Source organism: Tribolium castaneum, chromosome 2 (genome assembly GCF_031307605.1).
Source record: "Tribolium castaneum strain GA2 chromosome 2, icTriCast1.1, whole genome shotgun sequence".
Lineage (NCBI taxonomy): Eukaryota > Metazoa > Arthropoda > Insecta > Coleoptera > Tenebrionidae > Tribolium > Tribolium castaneum.
Window position 1 is genome coordinate 3627941 of NC_087395.1, and position 27955 is coordinate 3655895.

General features: G+C 30.1%; 1 protein-coding gene across 2 annotated transcripts; it reads right to left on the reverse strand.

Moving 5' to 3' along the window:
- Positions 1–240: 240 nt before the first annotated feature.
- On the reverse strand, positions 241–27703 carry LOC655801 (high affinity cationic amino acid transporter 1). Of its 2 annotated transcripts, XM_008201061.3 has the most exons (11): positions 27515–27703; positions 27147–27429; positions 18321–18449; positions 18005–18268; positions 14574–14845; positions 14311–14408; positions 14013–14255; positions 9021–9089; positions 8621–8951; positions 1721–1829; positions 241–1649 (listed from the first exon to the last, which is right to left on the reverse strand). In XM_008201061.3, exons 2-11 carry the CDS (start codon positions 27382–27384, stop codon positions 592–594), a joined length of 2811 nt encoding a protein of 936 aa, XP_008199283.2. In that variant the 5' UTR covers positions 27385–27429; positions 27515–27703; the 3' UTR covers positions 241–591. The 2 variants fall into 2 exon arrangements, with proteins under 2 accessions (XP_008199283.2, XP_008199284.2); XM_008201062.3 differs by lacking the exon at positions 9021–9089.
- Between the last annotated feature and the right edge of the window lie 252 nt (positions 27704–27955).

Genomic DNA, 27955 nt, shown 5'->3' on the forward strand with positions numbered 1-27955 from the left:
TACCTAATAAGTAATAAACTCTCCAGCTATCTAAAAATTAACTAACAGAACTAACACTAACAGAACAGAAAAATTTTTATTTGAGCGTATGACCCTCGGAAGGTTGCAATCATAATAAACTCGGGGAACATGAAGGCACTTCGGCCGATTTGTTCGAAGAAAATATGTAGATGATTTTGAACTGTCTTGTCAAACGTTTATGTAAGGTGAGCGTGCAAGAGGTGCAATAAAACCAATTAATTCATAAAATATATTTTATTATAATAAACTATAATTTGTATATTATAAAATAGGGTTAGGAGGAGAATCATTCTAATCTTTCATAATTTCTGAACGTTCTTACATTGTACGGAAGACCATAAAATCCGTAAATAAGAAAACCTGTAAAGAACTCGATAATAGTTCCCAGTTCTTTAATACCGTGTAATAAAAAATTCATGCAAAGATTAGAAGCAAAGCAAAAGAAGAAAGGAAAAGGAAACAACAAAAAGCGACATAGGAACAGGAACAAAAACTTGGTAATCTCCAACTTCTTAATATCCAAAGCTAGCGGGACGCTTTGTTAATATCAATCTCAATCAATATCAAGCTTTACTGAGATTCGTTAAAACTGTCCACTTTTTTCAGCCTGATACTCTTAAAAACGTTATTCATGTTCTGTTTATGCCTCAATTGGTCATAATCGTTGTCATCTTTCGCGCGTTGCTTCACACCTGAACTACTAACATTTTCCGAATTCTTCTTGTATTCTTCTTTAAAATCCTCAACAATATTATTAATTTGCAAATTGTCTTCCTTCACATTATTATTATTATTATGCCGTTCTAAAAACAATGTCAGCTTTTGCTTGACATCATCTCGGTCAATTTTGTCCTGAACAACATTTTCGATAGAAACCGGTTCGGTTTTAACCGGTTTATTATTTATGCCAATGATAGGCGTCGGGGCGTAACCGCCATCTTGTAACGTTTGGGTTAAATATTCGCGAAATTCTTTATATTGTGGCGAACCGAATTTGAGGTTACCATCATTGTCAGGAGCCATTGAATTTTGTCGAGAGTAGTCAACAGGTGGCGATAGTGGTTTTGTCTCGTCCCACGATTTCAATTTAACGTTATTTATCTCACTTAAGCGGAAATGTGGTCTCGGGATGGCCACACCTTCTAGTGGTGGGGGTGGAGGTGGTGGGGGAACTGGAGGCGTGTCCTCGACCACTGGAGGGGGCTCGTCCGCTTCCTCCTCCATTGGAGGAGGCTCGTCAGAGGCGGGGTCAGGTTCAGGAGTGGGGGTTTCAACGTCACCGGATTGGTCAGGACAATGCACAACAGCTTGGACATTCTCTTCACGTAAAACATTGGAAGCGTCAGAGGCAGAGCCAAGGGAAAGTTCGCGTTCGATTAGGTTCTCGTCAATGTTGGCTTCTTCGTTTTCGAGCACTAGGTCCAAGACGGCGATGGTCGCCTCGATGTTGTTCGAAATGGGCGGTTCGGGTGCACGTGGTTTAATTTTCGGTAAAGTTTCATCGTTAACATAGGCATGATTGGTGAAAGAGGTTAAGTTCCCGTTCGGTTTGACGGAGTCACGACTGCATATGCTCTCATTTCGTGCATCGGAATGAGTTTGGATGGAAAAATAGTAAGTGGGAAGGCCTGAATACCCATGCGTATTATTTACAGCGTGCATTGGAGGAAATTAGAAAAAATTAGTTTCTTATACTGACCTACGAGCATCCAAACACCGAATCGAATCCAAGTGTTTACGTCCAACATTAGCATCAAATAAATGTTTATCAAGATGCTCAATGCGGGTATGAGGGGCACCAAAGGGACCTTGGCAAAATTTTTCGTGTAAGAAAATACATAATCATAACAGTCAACGATTGCACACGTTTGGAAAAACTCAAATTAGGCAACTTTTGTCTATACATTCTTCTCAGTAAAGCTTGAAACTTAATTTTTTCATCTGGAAATGTATATTCAACATTTATAAACAAGCTTTATGTTTTTCTATATTGTAGTATCACCACCACCAATACTAGCATGGTCACGCGCCGCCCATAACTGGACATCGATTTACACTTTCATAATGAAGGTAACTGAAAATTAACAAACGATCTACAGAATCGAATTCAGCCGGAAATTTTACACAAGTATCAGTAGAGACCGGATTTTAGAAAACTTTCCTAACACGTAATTTTTAATAGTTTTTCCAAGAACTCGTTTCTTCAGTATCTCAATTTCTCCATGGTATTTCATATTATTCAATTCCTCAATTTTTCCGTTTTTCTTTTTTGATTTTGATTTATTAACGCCATAAAAAATCAGAAGGTTGTTACAATAAAACTCGATTTACATTTTCAATAGTTTTCTAATTTCTCTTTTGAATGAGTTATTTGAAGCACAATTAAAAAAATCGATATCACCAAAATTATTAGTGCAGCGATATAACTCACTAGTTTGTATTACAAAAATGTAAATAAATACGGGGAACGGTCCTGACGGCATGCTTAGGCACATTGAACGTTACGGTACTTAAAAGATCAATTAAGCAATTTATACATAAAACATAATTTAAAATAATCTCTACGGGTCTCCAGATTACTGAGCCTAAGGTATAATTTGCTCAAAGAACAAGAAGAAGACACACGATCAGGAAGTTTATATTGAATACGACATACAGATTTATTTTGAACAGATTCAAGCCGACACACATGACGTTGATAATAAGGAGACCAAATAATACAACCGTACTCAAAAATCGGTCGTACCAGAGTTGAAAACAATAACATCAAAGTTCTTAACGATTTGAAATCCCTAGAGTACCTCAAGATGCAGCCAGCAACCCGATTGGCTTTACTTATAATATGGTCGTAGTGAGCCACAAAAGTTAGCTTGCTATCTAACAGGATACCAAGGTCTTTTATAACTGATGCAGAGGGAAGACACACACCATCTGACAGTAAAACTGGCGAAGAAGGAATGACTTTTCTAAGCTAAAAAGCGTAACTCTAGAATTCCGGGTGTGTTGTATCATAATGGTAATGCAATATCAAATCCTAATGATATAGTAAATAGTTTCGCTAAATTCTTCAAAAGTGTTTTTTCTGACATGACATTGACTTCAGATAGTCCCTCGATGATGACGAATCTAAATAGTTTTATTACTGTGAACGAGATTAATGAGCATGAAATAATCCGGGTATTAAAGCGATCTAAAGACACACTTACTGCTGGTTGTGATGGTATCCCCAGCTTTTTATTAAGGGATTGTGCACATATTTTTTCTAAACCACTCGTATACATTTTTAATTTAATATTGCAAACTTCGACGTTTCCTAACATATGGAAAATAGCACACGTTTGTCCTGTCTTCAAAACGGGTGATATAACACAAATTCAAAACTACAGGCCAATTTCAATCTTGTGTAATTTCTCGAAAGTTTTTGAGTCAATTATTTACGACCGTATCTACTCTTCTGTAAAAAGATTTATATCACCTTCGCAGCATGGATTTGTTGAAAAAAGATCAACTGTTACAAATCTAGCCTGTTTTACTCAGTTCATATCTGACGCTTTGGACAGAAAAGGTCAGGTTGATGTCATTTATATGGACTTCAAAAAAGCATTTGATCAAATTGATCATCATCTGTTATTGTTAAAACTTGATCAGTATGGTTTCTCCGGTTCTTTGCTATCCCTAATAAAATCTTATCTTGCTAATCGAGAGCAAAGGGTTAAATATCGTAACTACATTTCGGATAGTTACGTTGCAACTTCGGGTGTGCCGCAAGGTTCCAATCTTGGACCCTTATTATTTTTGCTTTTCATTAATGATATATGTGGTTCTTTATCAACATGCGCTAAACTTCTCTTTGCCGATGATCTTAAAATTTACACAGAAATAAAATCTATAGAGGACTGCCTCACTTTACAGAACAATATTAACGCAGTAGTGAAATGGTGTAATGAAAATCGCCTTTATCTAAACCCATCCAAATGTACCGTTATGTCTTACACTAAAAAGCGCGAATTCCTTGAATTTGTATATGATATTTCGTCCGTAACACTGCATCGTACCTTTATTATTAAAGATTTGGGAGTTATTTTCGATACTGAACTCGCATTCAGTGAGCATATTAGGGATGTTACGGCTAGAGCGATTAAGTCATATGGATTCATCTATAGAAATTGTCGAGATTTTAAGAACATATCAGTTATGAAGACCCTATTCTTCTCGTTAGTTAGAAGCAAACTGGAATACGGCGCACTTATTTGGCACCCGATTTATAAAATCCATATAGATCAACTCGAAAACATACAGCGACGATTCCTAAAATTCCTAGTTTTTATAATAGATGGAAATTATCCTATAAGGGGCTATGACCAGAACTTGCTTTTGAATAGATTCGGTCTCCAATCTTTACAGTTTCGCCGTATTTGTATTATAATTAAATTTCTGTATAATTTAATTAATAATAACATCGACTGTTCTTGGCTATTAAATATGTTAAATTTTGCTGTTCCACGTTTAAACTCCAGACAAGCCATGACATTTTATCCTATAGCGAGAAGGACCAATGTAGCTGATAAGTCTCCTATCGTATTAATGACTACCCTATTTAATAATGTATGTAAAGACGGTGATATCAACTATGATTCGTGGCGGAAGATTGTTTCGTCTATATCATTAGTATAGTATTAGTGTAGTTCTAAGTTTTTGTATATATTTACTGTAAATGGGATTCCTGTAGTAAATAAAGGCTTATTATTATTATTATTATTATTATTATTAAAATTGATAAAAACACATTTGTTTGCATTTAGAATTATATCATTCTCCCTGCACCAATCAGTTAAAAGATCTAGATCTGTCTGAAGAGAAACAACATCATCAGGTTTTTTTATTGCTTTGTACAACTTGAGATCATCCGCAAAAAGTCTATAACTACAAGTGAGATAGTCATGAACGTCATTAATGTATAGTGAAAATAGAAAAGGGCCTAACACTGAACCCTGATTTTACTATCTTATCTGATTAATGTTCTTACTTTGCATTTTCATAGTTTAATTATAAATCTTTCAGTCACTTATAAATACTGAATTTCAATCTGTTTTTTAGTTTAATTATATTATTACAGTTTTTAAGTTTTCTAGCTTTTCGGTCTCTTAGCGTATTGGTTTTTTATTCAGAATATAATGTCTCAATTAATTAGTGCTTCGCTTTTCGACTTCTATAGTTTTTTCAGTTTTTCAGTCGTTTAATTGTTCAGAATTTCAGTCTCAATATTTTTTAGTTTTTTGTGTTTTTAGTTTCTCAGTAGTAAAGTTACTTTGTCAGTGTTTGAACTTTAAATTTTTGAAAGCGTGCATACTTTAATTCAATATTAAATTATTTTTTAATTTTTTATATCTTTTTGTATCAGCCTTGATTTTATAATGAAAAAATAATTTACACAAAAGTTTCAAAATTACAATATTTGCCAAGTGTTAATTTTGAATTTAAAAATTTATTTATTTAATTATTGCAATTGCTAATTTTTCCAAACCGACAGTGTTGACTTTAATTAGTTGTCTGGCTAGGATTCGTCTTTCTAGGATAAGTTTTAGTGTAACAAATTTAAAAAACAGTGTTTTCGTCAAAGTAAAACAATTAAAAAAAATTATTTCAAAAACTAAACAGAATCGACCAATTTATTCGAATCCAAGGCGAAATCTCGTTCTGTGAGAAAGACCCAAAAACCCTAAAACGGCCCTAAAACCGATTCACTGGTATCTCATTTGTCCCAGGAATGAGTAAATTTTAATAACCAACAAAAATATAAAAATTGCCTCCTATTTATCTGTTGCACAAAAAATTGCAAGACTATTGAAGCGTTTGTCATTGGATATCAAAGGGATATTGCACTCCCAACTGTAAAACAGACCAATCATGAGACGTTTCAAACTAAGCAAAAAAATTGTTGCTTGATTATTTTGTAAATGTCGACCAATCCATCTGGAACTTCGCTGTTTTCTAAAAAAATTTCAAGTTTTCTATTACACTTGGGTTCAAAAATCGTGGATAAATTGTAAAGCGATTTGTTTTTGATAAAGATTGATTCTCGCAATTAGTTCGTGTTCAAACTCAAACATTTCGCAAGTTTTTAAGCAAAAACTCAATTGTTTCGCAACATTTCCACACAAAACTAATATCTCGTTAGTTATTAATTTGTGCGTTTGAAATTTATGAGTTACGTTTTTACTTAGACAATTTAATGATCTTAGATAAGCAAAAACAAAAAATTAAGAGTTCGATTTAATTTTTTCAAGTTATTTAACTTTTAACAAGCTTTTTTATGTTCTCAGTCTTTCAATCTCATAGTTTCTATGTGCCCAGTATTTCAATTCTTTAATTTCGTATTAATTTCCTAAATTTTTCAGTTTTTCGTTAGTATAATTTCAGTTTTCCAATTTCATAATGTTTTTACTTTGCAGTTATATAGTTTTTTTTTAGTTTATCACTCTTTTAGTCACTTAGATCTACCGGATTTTATTCATATTGATTTTGTAACAATTTTTGTATACCAGTTTTGAGCTTTTCAGTCTCTTTGTGTATTGTTTTTTTATTCAGAATGTCATGTTTCAATTTATTGGTGTTTTTCTTCTTCTGAAGATTTACAAGCACTTGCAAATGCAAAGCATTATTTTAGTCAAACCATTTTAAAAAATGACTTACATTCTCACTCTGAAATTTTAATAAATAACAACAAAATTAGAAACAGTAGACCTGTCGCTTGATGAAGCAATAAAATCATGAATAAAGTGTAAATTTTGTAAAGTGTATAAAAAGTATAGAAATTTTTTTTGAAAATAACCCTAGTAGCACAGTTTTACTGAGTTATCTTTCGGTTATATAACGTTTTATAACCGCAATACACAAATCTAACCATTGGTTATGTTAGACTCAACTTATATAACGGTTATCTAACCATGATTATGTTTAGCGTCTATAACCATGATTATATTACGATTAGATAACCGTTATGATTCTTAAGCAATATGGCCCAAGCTAGATTTAGGTTATATAACAGTGTTCTAACCGTGGCTATGTCTAGCGTATACAGCAAAGATTATGTGATGGTTATATAACTGCTATGTATGTAATGCAATATATCGTAGTTTATATATCGGTGATCTAAGCATGGTTATGTTGCAGTTATATTTAATATTTGCCGGCATTTTATAATAATAATTACAAAACAAAATAACTGATCTAAGAAATTTTTGGTTATATGGTGGAAAATTATCTAGTTTGTTGGTCGTAAAATGCATTCAACAGTGATTTTTGCTTTTTCTTTACTTCTAAGTGTTGCAAACACGTGAACAGTCATCTATATTTATTGTTTATCATGTAAGTGGAGTACAATTTGAATTTACACTTAATTGAAAGCTGAAAAAGCTTGCCTAAATGTATTTTAGTTTTAACCACAAAAAATGAATTTGTCAAAACCAAAGCAAATTATTCTAAGAATGAATGTTTTCTCACTTTCTACCTGCCGACCCTTTAATCCTACAATGTTAAGCTGGGATCGGAGAATTTGTCCAAAGTTGAGAAAACAATGAAGAAAACAGTGAACAATACGTTTTTGAAAATAGTAATATTTTAGTTCCTGATAACTGTAATTTGTTAACAGTTTGACAAACTCTTGTTCTTTGGAGTAAAAAGATAATACTGACTACGTTAGAAGTTTTGCCATAAGATGACATTTCACCATTCCTATTACTCCTACAGCATCTTCGGTCTTAACATAAGTAGTTCTATATTAGTTCTGGTCATCGAGCATTTTCTTGCAGAAGTCATTCCCAAAAATTCTTTTGGAACCTTTCAACAAGGAATCAACAAAACACTGAACAATATTTATTGTGCACTAGTGATGTCGTGCACCTTAATTAAACAAGCTGAATGGAAGCACCAATTTATTTATTTTAAATATTAAAAATTATAATTTGTATTAAAATTTACTATTACTCTTTTTAAATAAACTTTAGGCAAAAGTTATATAAGGGCAATAGGATGGTTAGATCACTAAGCATAACCGAAATGTAAAGGAAATGATATAAGTGCAACATAACTGAGCGTAGACAACGGTTAGATAAAGTGGTTATCTAAGAGTTAGCTTATAAAAGCGTCACATTTGGGAATTGGCGGTTATATTGGAAGGTTTTATCTCGGTTATGAAAGTGTGGTACTAGGGAAAAATCTACTGAAAATAAAAATGTTAACTGAATGAAAGAATATTGATATTTTTGAGTTTATTTTCTAGGCTAAGATGAATTTTTACGGAAAGACAAAATAATTAAACATGTTAAACAGTTAATTAACTTGTGTATAGCTTTTTTTGTGTAATAGGTAATTTTAAGTTTTTGACAAAACTTAGTTTGTGTTGTTTGTTTGTTTTTATAAAAAATTTTATTCCAATAAAAATTTATTTTTCCTGTAGTAGAATTACCAGATTTTTATATCTAATGTCTGGTTTTGTACAACCTTTTTTGACAAATAAATAAGGTTTTTAATTTTCTAAAAATCCGGTTTTTAGTTATGAGTAAACGTGTGCAATCGTTTAAAAACTGTAAACTATTACCTTGAAGGGCAGTTCTTTCCTCGACTGTGGCTGCGTTGTAATCGACATTAAAACCAACACGGCCAATCCGACCACAACCCCCGAAACGACAATACCCCAAAGGGCGTCATTTCGGATCCAGTCTTTCAAATGCATTGCACAAACTCCGATTAAAATGCAAAGAATGCAATAGAGACAAACTTGAAATTTGACGATTCGTTCGGAAACGTCCGAAGGGAATCCATGTCTACCACAGTTAAAAATTTGTTTAAATACGTTCGTAGTTGTGATTTCCCCAGGCATTAGTTCGATTTCTTCGCTGGTTCCGTCCAAATTACGATTTTCCGTATATCTGGAAAACGTTTTTTGATCGATTTGCCTTGTTTCGACGGTCGAGAACGTTTTAGAGCGACTTACTTACGTCTCGACTTCCTCCGAGTCCAAAAGGGCCCTTAGAGGTTCGTAAATGTCGCCTTTATCGATCTCGTAGCTAACGAACAGTACACAAGCACATGTAAGGACAGAAACAACTGACAAAATCAGGAATTCACAGAAATTACAGTGGACTGTAATAAATTCAAAACATAAACTGTGATATGAGTGACTGTGATATTACTGCAAATGATTTTAATGTATATTTTACTAATGTTGCGAAAACTGTGATAGATAAAGTTCCAAAATCTGACTGTGATCCTATTATATTTACAAGTATGTGTTATAACAATAATGTAAAAGTCCCGTATTTTGGTTTTAGTGAGGTTTCGTGTATTCAAGTAAGAGATGCAATTAATGATCTGAAAAATAGTACGAGTAAAGATTCGTATGGTTTCAGTAGTGATATTGTGAAAACAGTAAGGGACGTTATTTTGTCTCCTCTAACTAAATTAATTAATTACTGTATAAGAACATCTACTTTTCCTAAATGTCTTAAAAAATCTTTAATAACACCTGTTCATAGAAAATCTGACAAAAATGATATTAACAATTTTCGACCCATTTCGTTAAAACCAATATTTTCAAAAATACCACAAAAAGTCTTACTTCAGCAATTGACACGGCACTTTGAAGATAACAATTTGTTGTGTCCACATCAGTTTGGTTTCAGAATACAAAGAAGCACAGTTGATGCCATTACAGACTTTACGAATGAGATTCATGATTGTTTTGAAAATGCAAAGTTTGCAAAAGCCACATCCCTTAATTTAAGTAAGGCATTTGATTGTGTTTCTCATACCATATTAGTTCGCAAGATGTTCTACTATAATATTCTTCCAAATAGTTGTAAATTATTATCTTCGTATTTAAGTGATCGACAACAAAGTGTCAACTTTAAAAATACTGTGTCTGAGAGTCTTCCTGTTGAGTGTGGTGTCCCTCAAAGATCTGTCTTGGGTCCTTTACTTTTCTTAATATACGTTAATGACTTTCCTTATTGTTTAAAGAACACCAAAGTGACATTATTTGCGGATGATACGTCACTACTCAACAGTGGTGAGATCTTGGACACAGCTACAGCAAACAGTGATCAAGCGAAATTGTTGGCCAGCAAATGGTTTTCTTCGAATCAACTGGGCTTGAATACAACAAAAACAGTTGATATGTTGGTTACATTAAAAAACTGCAGTAACATTGATAAAAGTTTCAAAAGGTCTACTAATACTTTAGGTATCACTATAGATGACAAGTTACTATGGGACCATCAAGGTAACACGCTTGCAACGAAACTAAGCAAATTATATATATACTACTCTCTGCTTTATGTGAAACAAAATACCCAAACTTTTCGATACCATTCCGAAAACCATGCTGATAATACTCGTATTGGTGACAAGCTCATTCCAAAATTCAATAGCCTAAAACGGAACCAAACTGGACCAAGATATTATTACACTAAATTTTATAATATGTTGCCAACTAGTTTTTGTAATCTACCTTTATATGTTTTTAAAAGAAAGCTAAAAGATTTTTTAATTGTGAATTGTGTCTATGACTTTGATGAATATTTTCGCTGTAATTTTAGTGACTTGTAATTTTGTTTTTTTTCTTTTTTTAGTTTGTACGTTTCTTATTTTATTGACTTGTATTATGACACATGTTTTTAGATACCAATAAAAGTATTTCTATTTCTATTTCTAAAAATTAAAAATATTCAAAAGTAATCTCTAAATACTCGTACATACAGGGTGACCCAGGAGTGTGTAATTGGTCTATAACTTTTTTGGTAATTGAAATATTGCTATGCTGTTTTCATTGTACGATAGATCGAATTGAAGTCCAAAAACTAAAAATATTTTTATGATATACAGGGTGTTGTACCAAAGTTATATTTTTTTAAATGGAACACCATATATATTTTTGCATAATTGGATTTTACACAAAAAAATAACTAAATTCTATATTAACTATTGTGAGTCTATCTTTTTTCGTTTTAAAATTATTCAACTTTTCGTTATAAAAAACACTAATTATTGAAAAATCACTGCGAAGTCGTGTATGAGTATTTTCCGGCAAATTTACAACAGAATAATTCAGAATACCTTAGTTAAAGCAGGCAGATGATATAAAAAATTAATAACTCATTTTTTTCAAATGGAACACCCTGTATTTTTTACATGTATCGATAGCATTTTTAATAAGCTTTCTAACGGTATGGTGCTTCGAAATTTACAAGAAAATTTGTTATCCTAGAGTCTGATAAGTCAAATGGTAATTTATTTTTTGATATGTACTAATGTGACTAATTCCATTAGTAATCTCATTATTACTCATCAAGAATTAATAATAAAATAAATAAAAAAAAAATTAAAATTTCAAGAAATATATCAAATTTCCTATATAAACCGCATATCATTAGAAAACTTATGAAAAATGCTATCGGTACGTGTAAAGAAATATATGGTGTTCCATTTGAAAAAATTAGTTATTCAACTTTTTGCGTTTTGGCACACCTGTACATTATCTGCGTGTTTCAAGTAAAAGTCGACTATTGCTAAAACTACAAGGTATCCTGAGATTTTCTGTTGCAAATTTTTCGTAAAATATAGGCGACTTAAAATTGGTCTTTTTTATAACGAAAAGTTGAATAATTCTGAAACGAAGAAATAGATTAATTATTTTTTGCACTTTTCAAAAAATTCCACTTTCCAAACTCGTTAGGTAAATAACTAATTATTTTTCATGTATTTTATTTTTATACTGGGTTCCGTAGTTAAAATAAATAAATAAACAGATATTTCCGCCTAGTCATAATAAATTTTTAATAATTTCTGTTTACAAAAAAGATATTCTTGATAATTGTAATATTACAGATTAATTTCATTGTTGAAAATTGTAACAAAAATATTTAAAAAGCTAAATTAATGGCTCAAACCTCGAAATACTTCGAAGCTAATAATTTACTTATAAACTGTCATTCGGCTATAGAAAAAGTTTTCTACATTACATGTAATGCTTAAACTTGTTACAACATCGTTAATGCTTTTAAAAACAAGCTACAGCTTTAATACATTGTAAAATTTTATTTTTAGACCTTAGTAAAATAAAAAAGTATATACCTCATGAGATACTCATTAAAAGTTCACAATTTGGCGTTACTAAGAAAATATGCAAAATGTATATAAAGTGCATATGTGCATATTTTGCCCAAATTCTATAAATGCATATGCATTTAGAAATGTGGATATTTTCAATGTTTTTGGAACGAAATCCTAGAAATTACTGTAAATGTAGTACAAATGTGTAAGTAGGTAGAAATGAACCCGTACCTTCTAATAAGCGATAAGATGTGGGGTTTTCCGTAATTTCAAAGCAAGTTTGTGATTATGATTTACCTATAATAACAGATTTTAGGAATTAGTAAATTCGTAACATTGAAATTACCTTCGGTTTTTGAAAATGAAAGCAAATTCTTTGGTAGTGTCTCACAAAACGACAACCATAATTTTTGTGCAGTTTGCAGCAAAACAAATATTTTCTTATAACTCTAAGTTTTTCTATTTTTTTAAAATATACAACTTAGTTACAATTTGCATTTCTAACGCAAATTAACGAAGTTCAGCGACAAAAATAATAAACCCCATTTTGTAAATAAATTTAAATTTTCATTAATGAGTTTTTTTTCTACAAACTAATTTTAACAGATAGGCGACAAAGTTTTACTCTAGAAAAATATGCTACAATGTACAACAATGATGTCTTTAGTAAATTTCAAAGTCATTATGTTGACGAAATCCGTAATTGATGCAACTAATAATAAAGCTGATTCCAATTACAATTGTCATTTAATTCGTATTGAGAATAAAATTAATCAAAAATGGAAATTTTATTATTTGTTGATTCCAACAGTTGACTCGAATATAATTGCTTAAAAGATCTGATGTTTCAAGTAAATTTAACCGTCGAAACCCTTGGTCGATGAAACCAATTTCAATAAAGTTGTTTAATTGGCGTTGCTAAATAAATTTGTTCTCCCTATGATATTCAGCGAAAACTAATTGCATCCCTTTTTGTAAAAAAAAATCAGATACGATTACCAAAGTGACAAACTGTAAACAAATTTCTTATAAAAATTTGCAAATAAAAAAACATAGTTTTGTTTTTAACTGGAGCCATCTTTTCTTTAAATATATTCTATTTCTTGTTGAAGAAATAATAATAATCACTGAACAAGTATCAAAATAGGTAGAATTTTTAAAACGCACAATTCACAAATAGGCCTTTAAAGGCAATCATTTTTTTTTAATTCATTAATTAATTTTTTTTAATTCGAAATCAATTATATTTCGCATTGAGTATTAAACGACACCTTCATTAGAATTGCAAAAGGGAATAGAATTATTGGAATTTATTAACATAGTGATTTTTAGAAATTACTAAGAACATTATAAAATTAAATCTTATTTTAAGCAGTTGGATTCAAATTGAAAAGTAAAATTACTTTGTGTACTCAAGTTTAGTTTATAGCCACAGATGTTTGCGGTCCGAGTACCTACCGATCCCAAACCAGGGTTTATTGGCATGACATTTTCAAATCACCCTACTGTACAATTATAATGCTAATAGTTAATAAATAAAACTTAATGTAACAAAAATGTGTAAAAAATAGCTTGTAACAGCAAAAAATTAGATATGCTTAGTACGAGTATGTTGTAAGTAACTTATTGGAATTTTGTCCCGAAAAATATTGTTAAAAAAAACATGGCTCCCGCGCCATGCGCGCACGTCCACTAGTTATGTAGCTATTGTGTTACTTTTATTATGTATATATTTTTTGTATATTCACTCTCTGTCTCTGTAGTGTGAGTAATGTGTGACCAGTAAACATTAATATATACTATTATTATAAAAAATTAACGCTTGTGGATTCCTGACTAACAAAAAAGACACACAAAAACAACACATTTTATAAATTTACCGTAGAAGAAGAACACTTGCTGCAACTATAGTATATGCCATAAGAGTTCCAATGGACATCATATTTATCAATTGACTGACATCGAAAAGAGCGGCCATTAAACCAGTCAAAACACCAGCCACTAAAGTACCAGCAACTGGTGTTTTAAATCTTGAACTGACACGACCCAAAAACCGAAAAACAAGACTATCGTTAGCCATTGCGTAGATTATTCTTGGAAGTGGAAACATAGCGCCAAACAAACTAAAATTAAACAATTTGCATTCAAACAATTAAAAAAAAAATAATTTTTGTGAACCTGGCACATAGTGCAAATAGGCCCCCAATTGTTACAACCCATTTGGCCCAGCTCATGCCAACCATTTCAAAAGCATGGGGAAGTGGAGCGTTATAATCCTACAAAAATTAACCCATCATTTTTATCGTAAAAATGTTTTTATGAAAAATTTTAAACGTAACACGTAATGTTTAACTCGCATAATTTGCAAAACTCGCTGCGCTCACTCGTTTTGGAAAACATTATGCTCGTTAAACATAACTGACTACGTAAATAATTATTACCTCATTATAAAATGGGACCATCAATGTAAGGACTGTAGAAGTTCCAAAATATGCAAGAAATATAACAAATAGTGAAAAAATAATCGCTGTTGGAATGGCTCTTTTTGGATTTTTTACTTCCTCCCCTGTTGTTGCAATACAGTCGAAACCCACAAACCCATAAAAACAGGTCGCTGCTCCTTTTATCATCCCTTCAACGCCGAAGGGGAAAAATCCACCCTCGTCGCCTGTGCCAGTGCCATTGGCTGGCAAATACCAGTTGTCTGTGTTTGCTACATAAATAAAAAATAATATTTTATTACTGGAAAAATTCAATAAACTCAAGAGAGCATCAAAATCATTTCGAAATATTTTTACAATTAGAAAAATGTTCTCAAAACAAGCAAAAAATTGCAAAATAAGATTAGGTCCTAGAAGTAGATTAAATTATTATCATTGTGAATTAGTGAACAAAATTGTGCTGTTTGATATGTTTTCCTAAAGTAAAAGGTTTTGTTGCAAAATAAAATAACGTTAGTTTTACGAGAAAAAAGTTCGTCGGTACGTTTCGACACTAATTTTTTTTTTAAATTGAATTACATACTACAAATTTTTTGTGATTAAAATATTATGACTTTATAAGACACTTTAGAATTTTTGGACTAAATCGTCTGTGAATTAATTATTCTTTACCAGGTTTTTTTATTTCCGGAAATAATCAATGACATTTTTTAAGTTGACAACAGAACAACTAAAAACTGTATTTCTATTTTTGTGACCTCACAAAGTATAGCCATAAACCAGAAATTTTTCTTATTGTTCATTTGTCTTATAAATAAAGGAAGATTAATAAATATTTACCAAAATTGAAAAATTTTGGTCTTATGTTATTTTCTTTGGCGTTAGGTGTTGTTAAACATTTCCAGTAAATCTTGAAAATTTTAATGCGGGTATTTCCATAAATGAATAACCCTTTTATTGATTGATAACTGTTATTGTAGTTGCAGTTATAGTTAATAATCAAAAATGTTACTAAAAATGATTGTGCGGTTAATAATTTAAACTAGGAGTATAGATTACTTTTTTATTAAATCTTGTTTTATACAGTTGTTGGCTTAATTAGTCTTGTATCGTTAAGAAAGAAACTATAAAAAACGATCAATTTTCTGGTTACAATTTGTTGAAATTAAATTAAAAAAATATTTATTATTTTGATTTAAAATATTTTTTGAGCAATCGATTGCCCGGTAGCAAAGTGCAACATAACAAAGCAAAAGTGTTAAAATTACGTGGAAAATGGAAATAATTTTGCCAAAATAAAACAAAAAATTCAAGAAAAAACACTAAAAATGAGTCGTTTCCACTTGTTTTTATGAGATCGGAGCTTTTCCTACAAAGAAATTATGTAAATTTGAAAAAAAAAGACAAAACAAATCAGAAAATCACCAAGTCACAAATTTGAAGATTAAGTATTTTATAAAAATTACAGCGTTTTTCACTGAAAAAGAAATTTTTGTCAAAACAGAGCACAAAATGCCAAAATTACATCGAAAATGCATTAACTTCAAAAATTTAAAAAATTTCAACGTAAAATTTCAATTTCAAAACAAAATATTGCAAAATTAGATGTGGAAATGGCATTCTTTACATCGTTTTTATAAAGTTAAAACACTTTTTTTATTTAAAAAGTTACTAAATTAAAAATGAAACAAATTAGCAATATTTCTTACGAATGTGGTAATTTTGTTTAGAAATTTTGACAAACAATTTTGCCATTGCGAGATTAAACCTAAAAATGTGTTATTTGCGCTAATTTGTAGAATTTCGAGCGTTTTTCTTACTGGAAAACTTAAATGTACAATTTTCGCTTTATTTAGTTAGAGAAAAGAAACTCACCAAATTAAAAAAAAATTAGAGCATTTGTCACTCGAATGCTCAGTAAATTCAAAAATTCTTGTCTTATTGTTTGTTGATTTTATTCGGATTTTTTTATTGGAAAACCAAATAAATTCAAAAGAGTTCATCAAAAGTAAACAGAAAATAGCGAAATATTACATTGTAAATACCAAAACAACTCTATAAATCCCAAAGTTTCGTCTGCATTTTCGCGTCTTTCGATCATCTCTAATTACAAAAAAATTGCTAAGTTGAAGTTAAAATGTTTTTGTCTCTTTTTAACAATTTTAAACATTTTCCCAAAATTTGGAAGATTATCATTTTGTCAAAAAAAATAAAAAATCGTAAGTATCTATATCAGGCATGAGACTGCGTTAATTCATCTATTATTTTTATAAATTTAGAGCGTTTTCCACTAAAAAACTGATTGTTTCGAAATAAAAAAAAATAAGTTTCATAATTTTTTTGAAAACCTTACTAAATTTGATAATCTTCTTTCAACCATAACAGTAAACAGCTAACTTGCTGTTTTTTAACCAAAAATTTTGAAATTTTGAAAAATTTAACAAAACCAAAGAAAAAAATGGCAGGATAAGACCTAACAATTATTTAATTTTACTTATTAACTTGAATCAAACCCAATTTTCCCCAAAACTAAAAATTAAATTTGATAATCTTCTTTCAATCATACGATAACTTGCGTTATTTTCTTCGGCTTCAACGAGAAACTTAAAAAAAGTTCAAAATATAACAAAATCAATGAAACTAAATCGTAGGATAAGACCTAACAATTGCGTAATTTTACTTATTAATTTAACTCTAGTTTATTTTTCCGCAAAATTAAGTAAATGCAAAAGAATTTGTCAAAATTAAGCGGAAAAACGCAAATCGCTATGTTTTTGAGAAGGAATTAATCAAATTCAGAAGGTTTGGGCAGTAAAGGAAGAGAAATTACTACATTAATAAGTTTGAAATGAGATACTTTAGTTCCTTACAACAGATTTAGAGCCTTTTTACAATGTGAATAAATTCAAACAATTTCAAAATTCTTAATTACTTGTTGTTTTCGAAGCCAAAATAAAGCAATTTCATATTTTCTACAGTGAGTTTTACCTTTTTTAAACAAAAAATCCTCAAAAATAAATTTACATCAATAAAACTGATGATTAAATTGTTTTTTTTTTCAGACAGTCTAAGAGAGTATTAGCTTTTCGACAGTGAATTTTGTCGTGTTTAAGCAAAAAATGCTTCAAAATCTATTATTTTCAAATTGGTGCTTAAAATAACCGTTTTTGGCGATTTCAAGTTTTTAACATAAAGTTCTATCCAACGAACAAAATACAAAAGTTAGGTTCAATTAAAAAATTAGAAAGCATTTTACAAAAAAAAAAATGCAAAATTAATTCTGAAACGAGTGACTTCTTAAATTTTAATTAATAGTGTTTTGCCTAAATTGTATTTACTTCTTTCAATAATAAGTAAAATTGTAGGAGTAAGTGCAAAATTTTCGATATTTCAGTCATTCGGGTAAAACATTTCCAAGAAAAAGAACTTACCTTTAGTAGCTCCGGCGATCACCACAAACAACACTACGAATAAATTTATCGCAGTGAAAATATTATTGACTATACTGCTCTCCTTCAAACCAAATGCTAGAGCAATTGCTAGCAGTATTGAAATACCAAAAGCTAGAAAATCAAAATATGTGGACATAAAACTGATGCCGTCTATGGGGGCGATTTCTCGGAACGTGTCTTTGAGCGTGTCATTGATAAGGGCATCGAGATAATTGCTGAGAGTTCGTGCAACGCTTGCTGAACCTAATATTAGAGAAATAGTTGAGTCAAAAACTATTTTTTTAAGAGGTTTTACCTATGACATATTCAAGGATTAGGTTCCATCCGATTACGAAAGCTACGAATTCGCCTACGCAGACGTAGCTGTAGATGTAGGCTGAACCAGCTCGAGGAGTTCTAGCTCCGAATTCGGCATAACACAGACCTGAAACAGAAAAACAATTTATTATTTTTCTTCTATTTTAAAAACTGCATAGCCCTAAACCTATTTCCCATACACCTACAGGATGTTCCATCTTAACCCCACATTAGAAGTCACTACGAACTTTCTTATTTTAAATGAAAAGCTATGCAATTCACTGCGTTTTTGGATTAGGTGGGTTATTTTAAGGAAGCTTTTATCAGTTTACCCTATAACTAGGTTTAACCGTTTTCGAGATATTTGAGATTTTTTGAAAATTTTTAACTTAACCCTAGTATGTCTGATCTATAATTTCTCAAACCACCCCTTATCCAACATAAGTTAGCAGCTTCCAATAGCAGTATAACATAAATACATAAGATTATCAAAAAGAAAAATAAATTACCGGTGGATATGACAAATAAACAATAATTAAATTTTCTAAAAGAAATACGAAATAAAAAATGAAAGAAAAAAGTTATAAATACCATACAGCCACAAACTAAAGTTTAACAAAATAAAAAATTCATTAGTCTATTTGTCATTGGAAAACTCTCTCTAATTAAGTGATTATATTTATCTGCAAAGGAATTCTAAAATCAGTATGAATATGAAAATTTTAACGTGCTCTTTTTTGCTATCATATTTTTTTTAATTATTTTTTTGTGTTTAGTTATTGCATTTACGCCGAGAACTACCAAAAAATCATTCGAGAATTTTTTTCTTGTTATAAAAGTCTGAATTAAGCGACATGTTCTTTCAAAACATTTTTTTTATTTTCACTTAGATTTTTTTACCAAAATCTTAGGTCATATCTATAAACAAGAAGAAAGGTTTTATAGAGAAATATCACACATAGAGCAGAGTCTGAAGATCGTAGCACAGTTTTACTGAGTTATCTTTCGGTCATATTACGTTATATAACCGCAATACACAAACTTAACTATTGGTTATGATAGACTCAGTTGATATAACGGTTATCTAACCATGGTTATGTTTAGCGTCTATAACCATGATTATATTACGATTAGATAACCGTTATGTTTCTTAAGCAATATGCCCCAAGCTAGATTTAGGTTATATAACAGTGTTCTAACCGTGGCTATGTCTAGCGTAAACAGCAAAGATTATGTGACGGTTATATAACTGCTATGTATGTAATGCAATATATGGTATGCTAGATTCAGTTTATATATCGGTGATCTAAGCATGGTTATGTTGCAGTTATATTTAATATTTGCCGGCATTTTATAATAATAATTACAAAACAAAATAAGTGATCTAAGAAATTTTTGGTTATATGGTGGAAAATTATCTAGTTTGTTGGTCGTAAAATGCATTCAACAGTGATTTTTGCTTTTTCTTTATTTCTACGTGTTGCAAGCACGTGAATCGTCATCTATATTTGTTGTTTATCATGTAAGTGGAGTACAATTTGAATTTATATTTAATTGAAAGCTGAAAAAGTTTGCATAAATGTATTTTTGTCTTGACCACAAAAAAATGAATCTGTCAAAACCAAAGCAAATTATTCTAAGAATGAATGTTTTCTCACTTTCTACCTGCCGACCCTTAAATCCTACAATGTTAAGCTGGGTTCAAAGCTGAGAAAACAATGAAGAAAACAGTAAACAATATGTTTTTGAAAATAGTAATACTTTAGTTCCTGATAACTGTAATTTGTTAACAGTTTGACAAACTCTTATTCTTTGGAGGAAAAAGATAACACTGACTACGTTAGAAGTTTTGCCGTAAGATGGCATTTTACCTTTCCTATTACTCCTACAGCATTTTCGGTTTTAACATAAGTAGTTCTATGTTAGTTCTGGTCATCGGGCATTTTCTTGTAGAAGTCATCCCTAAAAATTCTTTTGGAATTTTTCAACAAAAAATCAACAAAACACAGAATAATGTTTATTGTGCAAAAGTCATGTTGTACATCCCAAAGAGGCTGGATAGAAGTACCAATTTATTTATCCTAAGTATTTAAAATTTAAATTTGTATTAAAATCTACTATGAGTTTTTTTAAACAAACTTTAGACAATAGTTATATAAGGACAATATAATGGTTAGATCACTAAGCATAACCAAAATATAAGCGAGATGTAAAAAAAAAATTATAACCGAAATATAACCACGCGTAGATAAAGGTTAGATAAATACACATATCCGCAATATAACCGAGCGCAGATAACGGTTAGATAAAGTGGTTAACTAACAGTTAGCTTATAAAAGCGTCACATTTGGGAATTGGCGGTTATATTGGAAGGTTTCATCTCGGTTATATAAGTGTGCTACTAGGGAACTTTCATAGTTTTAGAGATTTCGAAATCATGTTTAGAGAATAAAAAGGAAAAGTCCATAACTGTGCTCCAATGTGTTCAAAATTAGTGAAGAAGTTAATAAACCCAAAAATTTTTGGGTTAACTTTGGACAACTTTAAGTACCCATAACTTAATTTTTTTAAATGAGATGTCCCAATTTTTATTCTACTAGATGGAGGAGAATTTTTTTCTGCATCAATCTGTGTTAGCATTCCCTATACCTATCTGTGACAATTTTCAAGTTATGTTGTTTTTTTGAAATTGTAGAACATCTCTGTTCAAAATTGTGTTTTCCGTCTTGTGAAAAAAAAAAAAATTCCTTGAATGTTGTTTCAAAAACTTTAATTTCTCACATTTTTTCTCTCGTTTCCATAGCAACCTATGAGAAAAGACCTATGGCTAATGAATATTCTCAATCCCAGCAAAAAGTTATTGTAATTTAAAAACTGTTAAACATATAAGTAAAGGGAATGCTAATACAGATCGTTGCAGAATGAAATTATCTACGATTAAATGAAATAAAACTTGTGGCATTTCATTAGAAAAAATTGAGTTATGGGTGCTTAAAATTTTGAAACCTTAATTTTAAACATTCAAGGTTTGTTATTCTTTATTAGAAATTTGAAAACAAAGATCTAGGCTTCTTTTTTCAATTGAGCTAAAAAATATTTCCAAACATTAAAAATGGCGGAGATATCGATTTTCGAACAAGAAGGTGCAAATAAAAAAAACATTAAAAATCCTAAATAACTTCCTTAAAATAATGTTAGTAATCCAAAAACGCATTAAAAAATACAGCGTGCTCAAAAACTGGCGCACCAACTCAATGGTGTGTGGTAGAGAAGTGGTTACATATAAAGGTTAAAATATTAAAAAAATTCTTTGTATTAAAATTATTGATAAACAACGGATTTTAGATAAATAATATGTGGCAACGTTGTCTAACAGTCATGATCACAATAGAATTTCAGCAACAATAAAAATAAATTATTTTTGGAACGGTTTCCTAGGAAATAATTCCCAGTGTTGGCGCATCTACATATTGTGATTTTTTGGATAAATTTTATTTTTTTTAAATTAAAAAAACTGCTAAAATCTGATCTGTAAATTTTAAAATAATTATTCACCGTTTTGTTACGGAACGATTACCTGGTATGAAACATAGAAATATAAAAAAATAACGAAAACTAAAGAAGTTAATACAATAAGTTTGTAGCTCCAGATTTTTTAAAATATAACTTTAGGAATTTTTTCAAAATTTTTCCCGTCAGCACTTGTTTCTCAATAACGTACCACTGAGTTGGTGCGCCAGTTTTTGAGCACCCTGTAAAGCTTTCCATTTAAAATAAGAAAGTTGATAGCGACTTCCATTATCACCGGTGTGGGGTTTAAACGGAACACCTGTATATCTATACATATACCCTGTATACACATAAAAATTGATAGTCCGGACCTGACCTGACCTGGCCAATCACCTCACAGCTGAAACGGCTAAAGATACAAGCTTAAAATTTTCACAATATACAGCTTTTGTAACATAAACATTCACTAAGAAAGCATTTTTACTTAATCACCCCCTAAAGGGGTTAAACGTAGTTAAAATTTAAAAAAAATACCGTCATTTTAAAGTAATATTAAAATTATAAATGAAAAAATACGTGTATTAGGAATTTTTTTTCGAAATTCCGAAAAAAATTCAACTCATAAGGGTGTTAAAATTTAAATAAAAGAAACATCATTTTTAAAATTATGTAGGAGTATATCCGTGAAAATCAAAATTTGTGCTTTCTGTTAGAGATGAAAAACTAGTGAGTTATTCGACTTTTCATATTTTATTATCTAACTAAACAGTTGAGGTTAGAAGAAACAATTTTTATTATTTCCTTTATTTTCATAGACAAGCGGAAAATTGCAATACGACCTGAAAATGTGTTTGAAATTTGATGAATTAAAAAAATGTTGCCAAGACAAGATAGATAAGCGTTTAATTTAGGTCTCCTTGTTTATTTTTTACTGAAAACCACATTAAATTCGAAAAATGACAAAGAATTATTAAATGAGAAAATAACATCGACCGGACGATATTGTTTAGGAATTTTAGTATTTTTCAAGAAGAAACGAAACGAATACTCAAACATTATGAACCACAAAATTATAGGTACCTAAAATGCCTTATTTGAGCTTGTTTTTAACGAATTAGTGCACATTTAGCTGAGAAACATTTTATAAAATGTTGGTAAAACAAAAAAGGAAATAGCTAAATTATGACTTCTTTCAAAGTAATGAAAACGTTTATCACAAAAACACACAAAGTTTGTAAGATAAATAAAAAATTGCAAAATTCGTTGCAAATTTATTGGTATGCCAACTTGATGTTTGTGTTTCAAATAAGTTTGATGTGTCGGGTTTTTAAACTTTGTTTTATTTATTTTCCACGCTAAGAAAATCCAACAAGAAGTTGATAATAAAGAATTATTAAAATATAAATTGAATAAATAACTAGCAAGCACTGAAGACAAGAATCCCTTTATACAGTATTTAAGTTAAACAGATAAAGTAAAACGTTTGCATGTGGTTAAATTTAATGTAGTACTTATTTTTCTTTCATTACTACTTATGTTTATGCAGGTATTTGATAAAACGATAGTAGTTTATCGAATAAGAGAAAAAATATATCTCTCAATCTGACAATTATTATTGCAAATTTTATCTCAGCTTTAAAAATGCATAGTAGGTATAAAGATAAACGTGATAAAGAAACAATTATTATTAATATTGATGACTCATTTAATTCTCAAATAATAATCGTACAGTAACTCCAATATCTCTAGCTGCAGATAAAACTTGTAGGAAATTTCATTAAATAAATAAAAATTTTCGTATAAAAATTAAACCAGTGTTTTAATCTTTGTTAAATAAGCAAATTTGTTCTGGTGCTCGCTTGAAATAGAAACTCGAAAGAAATAACCATCCAAATTTGTTGTTTAAAACTCTTGTTACAAAAAAGTCATTTAGTTTTGAAACTTTACTGTTTACTACTTTTTTTAACACATTCTTGAGTTGTTGGCATTTGAAGCCAAATATTTGATCAAAATTTCAACTCAGATTTTTAGAGAGTGATTTTTAAAGAGCTAATCGCAGAGATAAAATTTTTTCACATATTTTTTTAGTCGAATTATATCAACTCACTTTCGAGACGTTCATGTGACAAATAATTAGGTTACTTCTTGCATAGTTTTGTGTGCACTGGTTTAAGTTATTTTTTTCTGATTAGTTGACTATTATTATAATATTTATACAAATACGGTGCAACATCTCTAACTAGATTCGAGTTAGAGAAAATATGATACAGTTTTATAAATTTTTGAGTTACAGAAATTGAAAACCTCGGTCTAAGAAGGATTAAGTAACAAACTTACTTGATTTTAATTTAAAATTAAAAAAAATATGAAATTAAATAAATTGTTAAGAGGAATGAAATAAATTTTGTTTTTCGAACGTTTAAGTACAATTTTAAACTATAAAAGTGTACTTATTTCATAAAAATTTGTTCAAAAGTCATCAAATATTTCGCAAATTTAACTAAATCGGACTAAAAAATACAAAAAGGTAGAAAATAGAATTATCTGTCTGTTAATTTTTTGTGCATTTAAGCACATTTTTCACAAAATTTCCTCTAAAATAAAATAAAAAATTACGTCGAAACGGCGTTATTTAGGCATTTTTAACTTTTTCAAATAAGTATGTATGCTATAAACACGTAATAATTTCTCAAAATGTGGTCGAAAATAATCAAAAATATGAAGTAAATAGATATCGAGTTATTACCTCTTGTGAGATTTGAAATAAACAAAAATTTTGTGGGTTGATTCTAAAACCCGATCAAAAATGGTTTCGTTTTTGTTCTTTTTTTTGATAGTTTAAAGCAAGTATTTTTTTTATCTAAAAATTTCATCAAAATAAGCTACAAACTAGAATACTTCAAGTCATAGAAGTTCCACTGTAACTATTAAAATATACTTAAAAATAATAAATAAGGCAACATGATCTTTAACCCGAAATAATTTTCTCTTACTGTCGTCACAATCTCTTCAAAGGTTCAGATAATTACGATACTGCTCTGAATCTAAAGTATGTCTGATTTAAGTATTTGATAGAAAAATAATGCAACTGTTTTTAAATCCTTTACAGAATTATCTAACTCATTCTATAAGACAATATTTGTTGTATTATCATAGTAAAAAATTATAATGTTCAAACAGTAAACCTAGATCTGTTCAAATTAATAAGACATAAACAAACTAAAAGAAATTCTGATTTAAAAAAATTCTCAGTCAATAAAAATTTTGAATTAAAAAAGCACTTATATTTTTTTCGAAATAACAGCATTGCGACACATTTTGTAAATTATCTTTTAATCAAAAGGAAAATTAAGATGTCAAAAATAAATTAAAGATAAACAAATCATATGGGGTGAATCAGCTAGAAGTATCTTTCACAATATCTCAAAAACTAATAATCGCAAACTAATTCCTTATAATTAAAATTAATGAATTAAGAATATTAGTAGCAATAAAATTAAACATATTTAATCAAATTTTATTATTTCAAGTGCTATTCTAAAACAACAATGTTTAAATAAGGTTTTTGAACAGAAAACGAATTCTTAGTGACAACAAAAATTAAATATCTTGTCTCAATTTTAGGTATGTATTTATTTTAACTTTAAAAAAATATATATCCACAGAATAAAAAATCTAAACACAAGAGAGCTAGGTATAATTACTGATGAATTCTGTAAAAGGTTTGATGTATTTAAGGTAATAGATGAAAGTTTTAGCCTTTAAATTAACAATGAAATAAATAAAATTAACTGCCAATACAATTTCCTTAATATTTTTATTATTCTAATACAATAAATTGTCATTTGACACAAATAATTTTCTTATCAGTCGGTTCCAAAGATAAAAAATACGTATTCATAAAATTGAAGCAATTTTAAACATCAATGATTATTGAAACAAAACGACACAATAATAACTGATTTTATTAAACGCATTAAACACACACCAAAAAGAAGCATTAATCATGTTATTTTTATTCGTAATAAAAGAGCTGATAAATATTATCACACGTTGGAAAAACGTGCCACAATTTGTCTTTGTTCTGGATGATGAGTTGATGACGCACTTGTTCGATTTTTATACATTTCACAATTATTGTACAAATTTATTTCACTAGAAATACCAAACTTATCTAACTCAATAATTGTATCTGGCACTGATTTGAAAAATTTCAGAAATCTACGTACAGTGAAACTTCGTCATCTGAGAATAGGGATAATGTAAAAAATAAATGAAGTATACTTAAACTGATCTATGGAGGACTATAGATTAGGAGACGAAACAAGATACAAAATTGTCCAATTTGCGTTAGTACCGCAGAGTAAAAATGAGGGAGCTTCAATCGATGTACCATCTTGGCACCAAACCCTTTTAAATTGATTTAAATTCAACTAATAATTCACTAATTACTTGAAAAAAAAATGCAGAAATGTTGGACTTTGCACTCTTAACAGACTGAGAAAATCTGACGCTAAAATTTTCGTAAGAAACATAAGAAAAAATTATTTTAAATTTGCAGTTCTTCTTGCATTTTTCATAACGCTCCAAATTCGGTCACAGGTACAAGACAAATGTAGATAACTTAAAAAATGTCTGCGAGACACGTATTTCTATCGTCAACAGTAGAAACTGTAGAAGATAGAAGTATGGTGTGGCAAGGAAATTTAATTTTCTATAACTTTGTTCGTTACACTTTTTTGTATCTTTAACCGTATTCTCAGTATTACGATAAATAAGCGACGGTGCGCAAAAAATTATCACTTTTTTGTACAAAATTTAATTCTCTACAACTTTCTTCCTAACAGTTTTCTTGCATCTGTGACCGTATTCGCAGCGTTTTGAGAAATATGGGACAGAGAGCAAATTAATAAAAGTTTGAAAGTTTTTTAAATTATAGTTAACAATAAAATTTTAGCATTATTTTTATCAGTCACTATTGACAATTGACAACCGTTATTTAGATTCAGACGGTAATGAAACAACAGCGCTCTCTGGCGACACTAATGGTACTAAAGAAACGAGGACGTTTTTATTGTACGTCGTTTCGTCTCCTAATCTATTGTATTCCGTAGACCGATTGAAAAAAAATGGAAGCTCGGATTAGCGAGGTTCTACTATATTTTATTTAATCATTTTTGCTTAATTACTGCGTCTAAACGCAAGATTAAGTAACACAGTTCCATATTTACATAACTAAAGGTTATCACTTGTAATTATAATAATTATTAAGGAAGTGTAAAACTGCGCTTAAAACTGGGTTAGTAAGACTTACCAGCAAACACTGAAGCAATTGTGGCGATAACAAACGACAAGACAACTGAGGGCCCCGCTGTTTTTAGGGCCACCTGACCAGCCAGCACATACACACCTACACCGAGGGTGCTCCCAACACCCAGAGCCGTCAAATCCCAGGTATTCAACACTCTGCTCAACTCGGAGCGTTCTGTTGACACAGGATCGAGGATTTTCTTCCTCGTCAACACCCTCCACACCGTTTCCAACGTCCCCATACTTCCAACTGAGCCAAATGTCTTATCTCACACGCATACCCAGATCTACAATTGAGATTGTACTGATAAGAACGCTCATAAAAATATGTTGACTTGAAAATTTGGCGAATACATAACCTCACTGACTCACCTGTTGATTGTGTGTTGTTAAAAGACGGAATGATGCGTCGGAAATTGGCCAGCACTGATAAAACAAGTAATTGTGTGGTGTTTTTCTTCGTTTTAATTAAAATTAGATCATTGATAACGTAATGATAACAATAAACAAGGGACACCTGACACCTGTCAAACTGACGTTTGAATTGTCAGTAGTGTCAAAGGTACAGCGCCAAATTTAAATACAACCATTTTTACAGAAATTTTTGCCACCGATACAACTCAATGCTTTGCAAGACAAGGCATCGTATGACAAATATATCGTTACATTAAAATCTATAAAAGGTGTCTAAACATAATTTTTACGCCTATATAATGCAATCTGCAATACACATTACAATTATGCATCCTTTTAATTAAGTTACAACTAACTTGTCTAGAAAAAAGCTCGTAGAGGTTGATTATTGGTTTGTGA

Excerpts from the sequence above, each read along its gene's own strand:
- LOC655801 (XM_008201061.3), bottom strand. The coding sequence starts at position 27,384 with ATGGGGACGTTGGAAACGGTGTGGAGGGTGTTGACGAGGAAGAAAATC. Across the intron at positions 14,846-18,004 it reads GATCGCCGGAGCTACTAAAG|CAAACACAGACAACTGGTAT; the intron begins GTAAGTTCTTTT and ends TTATTTATGTAG. Across the intron at positions 1,830-8,620 it reads GGAAAGAACTGCCCTTCAAG|GTCCCTTTGGTGCCCCTCAT; the intron begins GTAATAGTTTAC and ends AATTTTGCCAAG.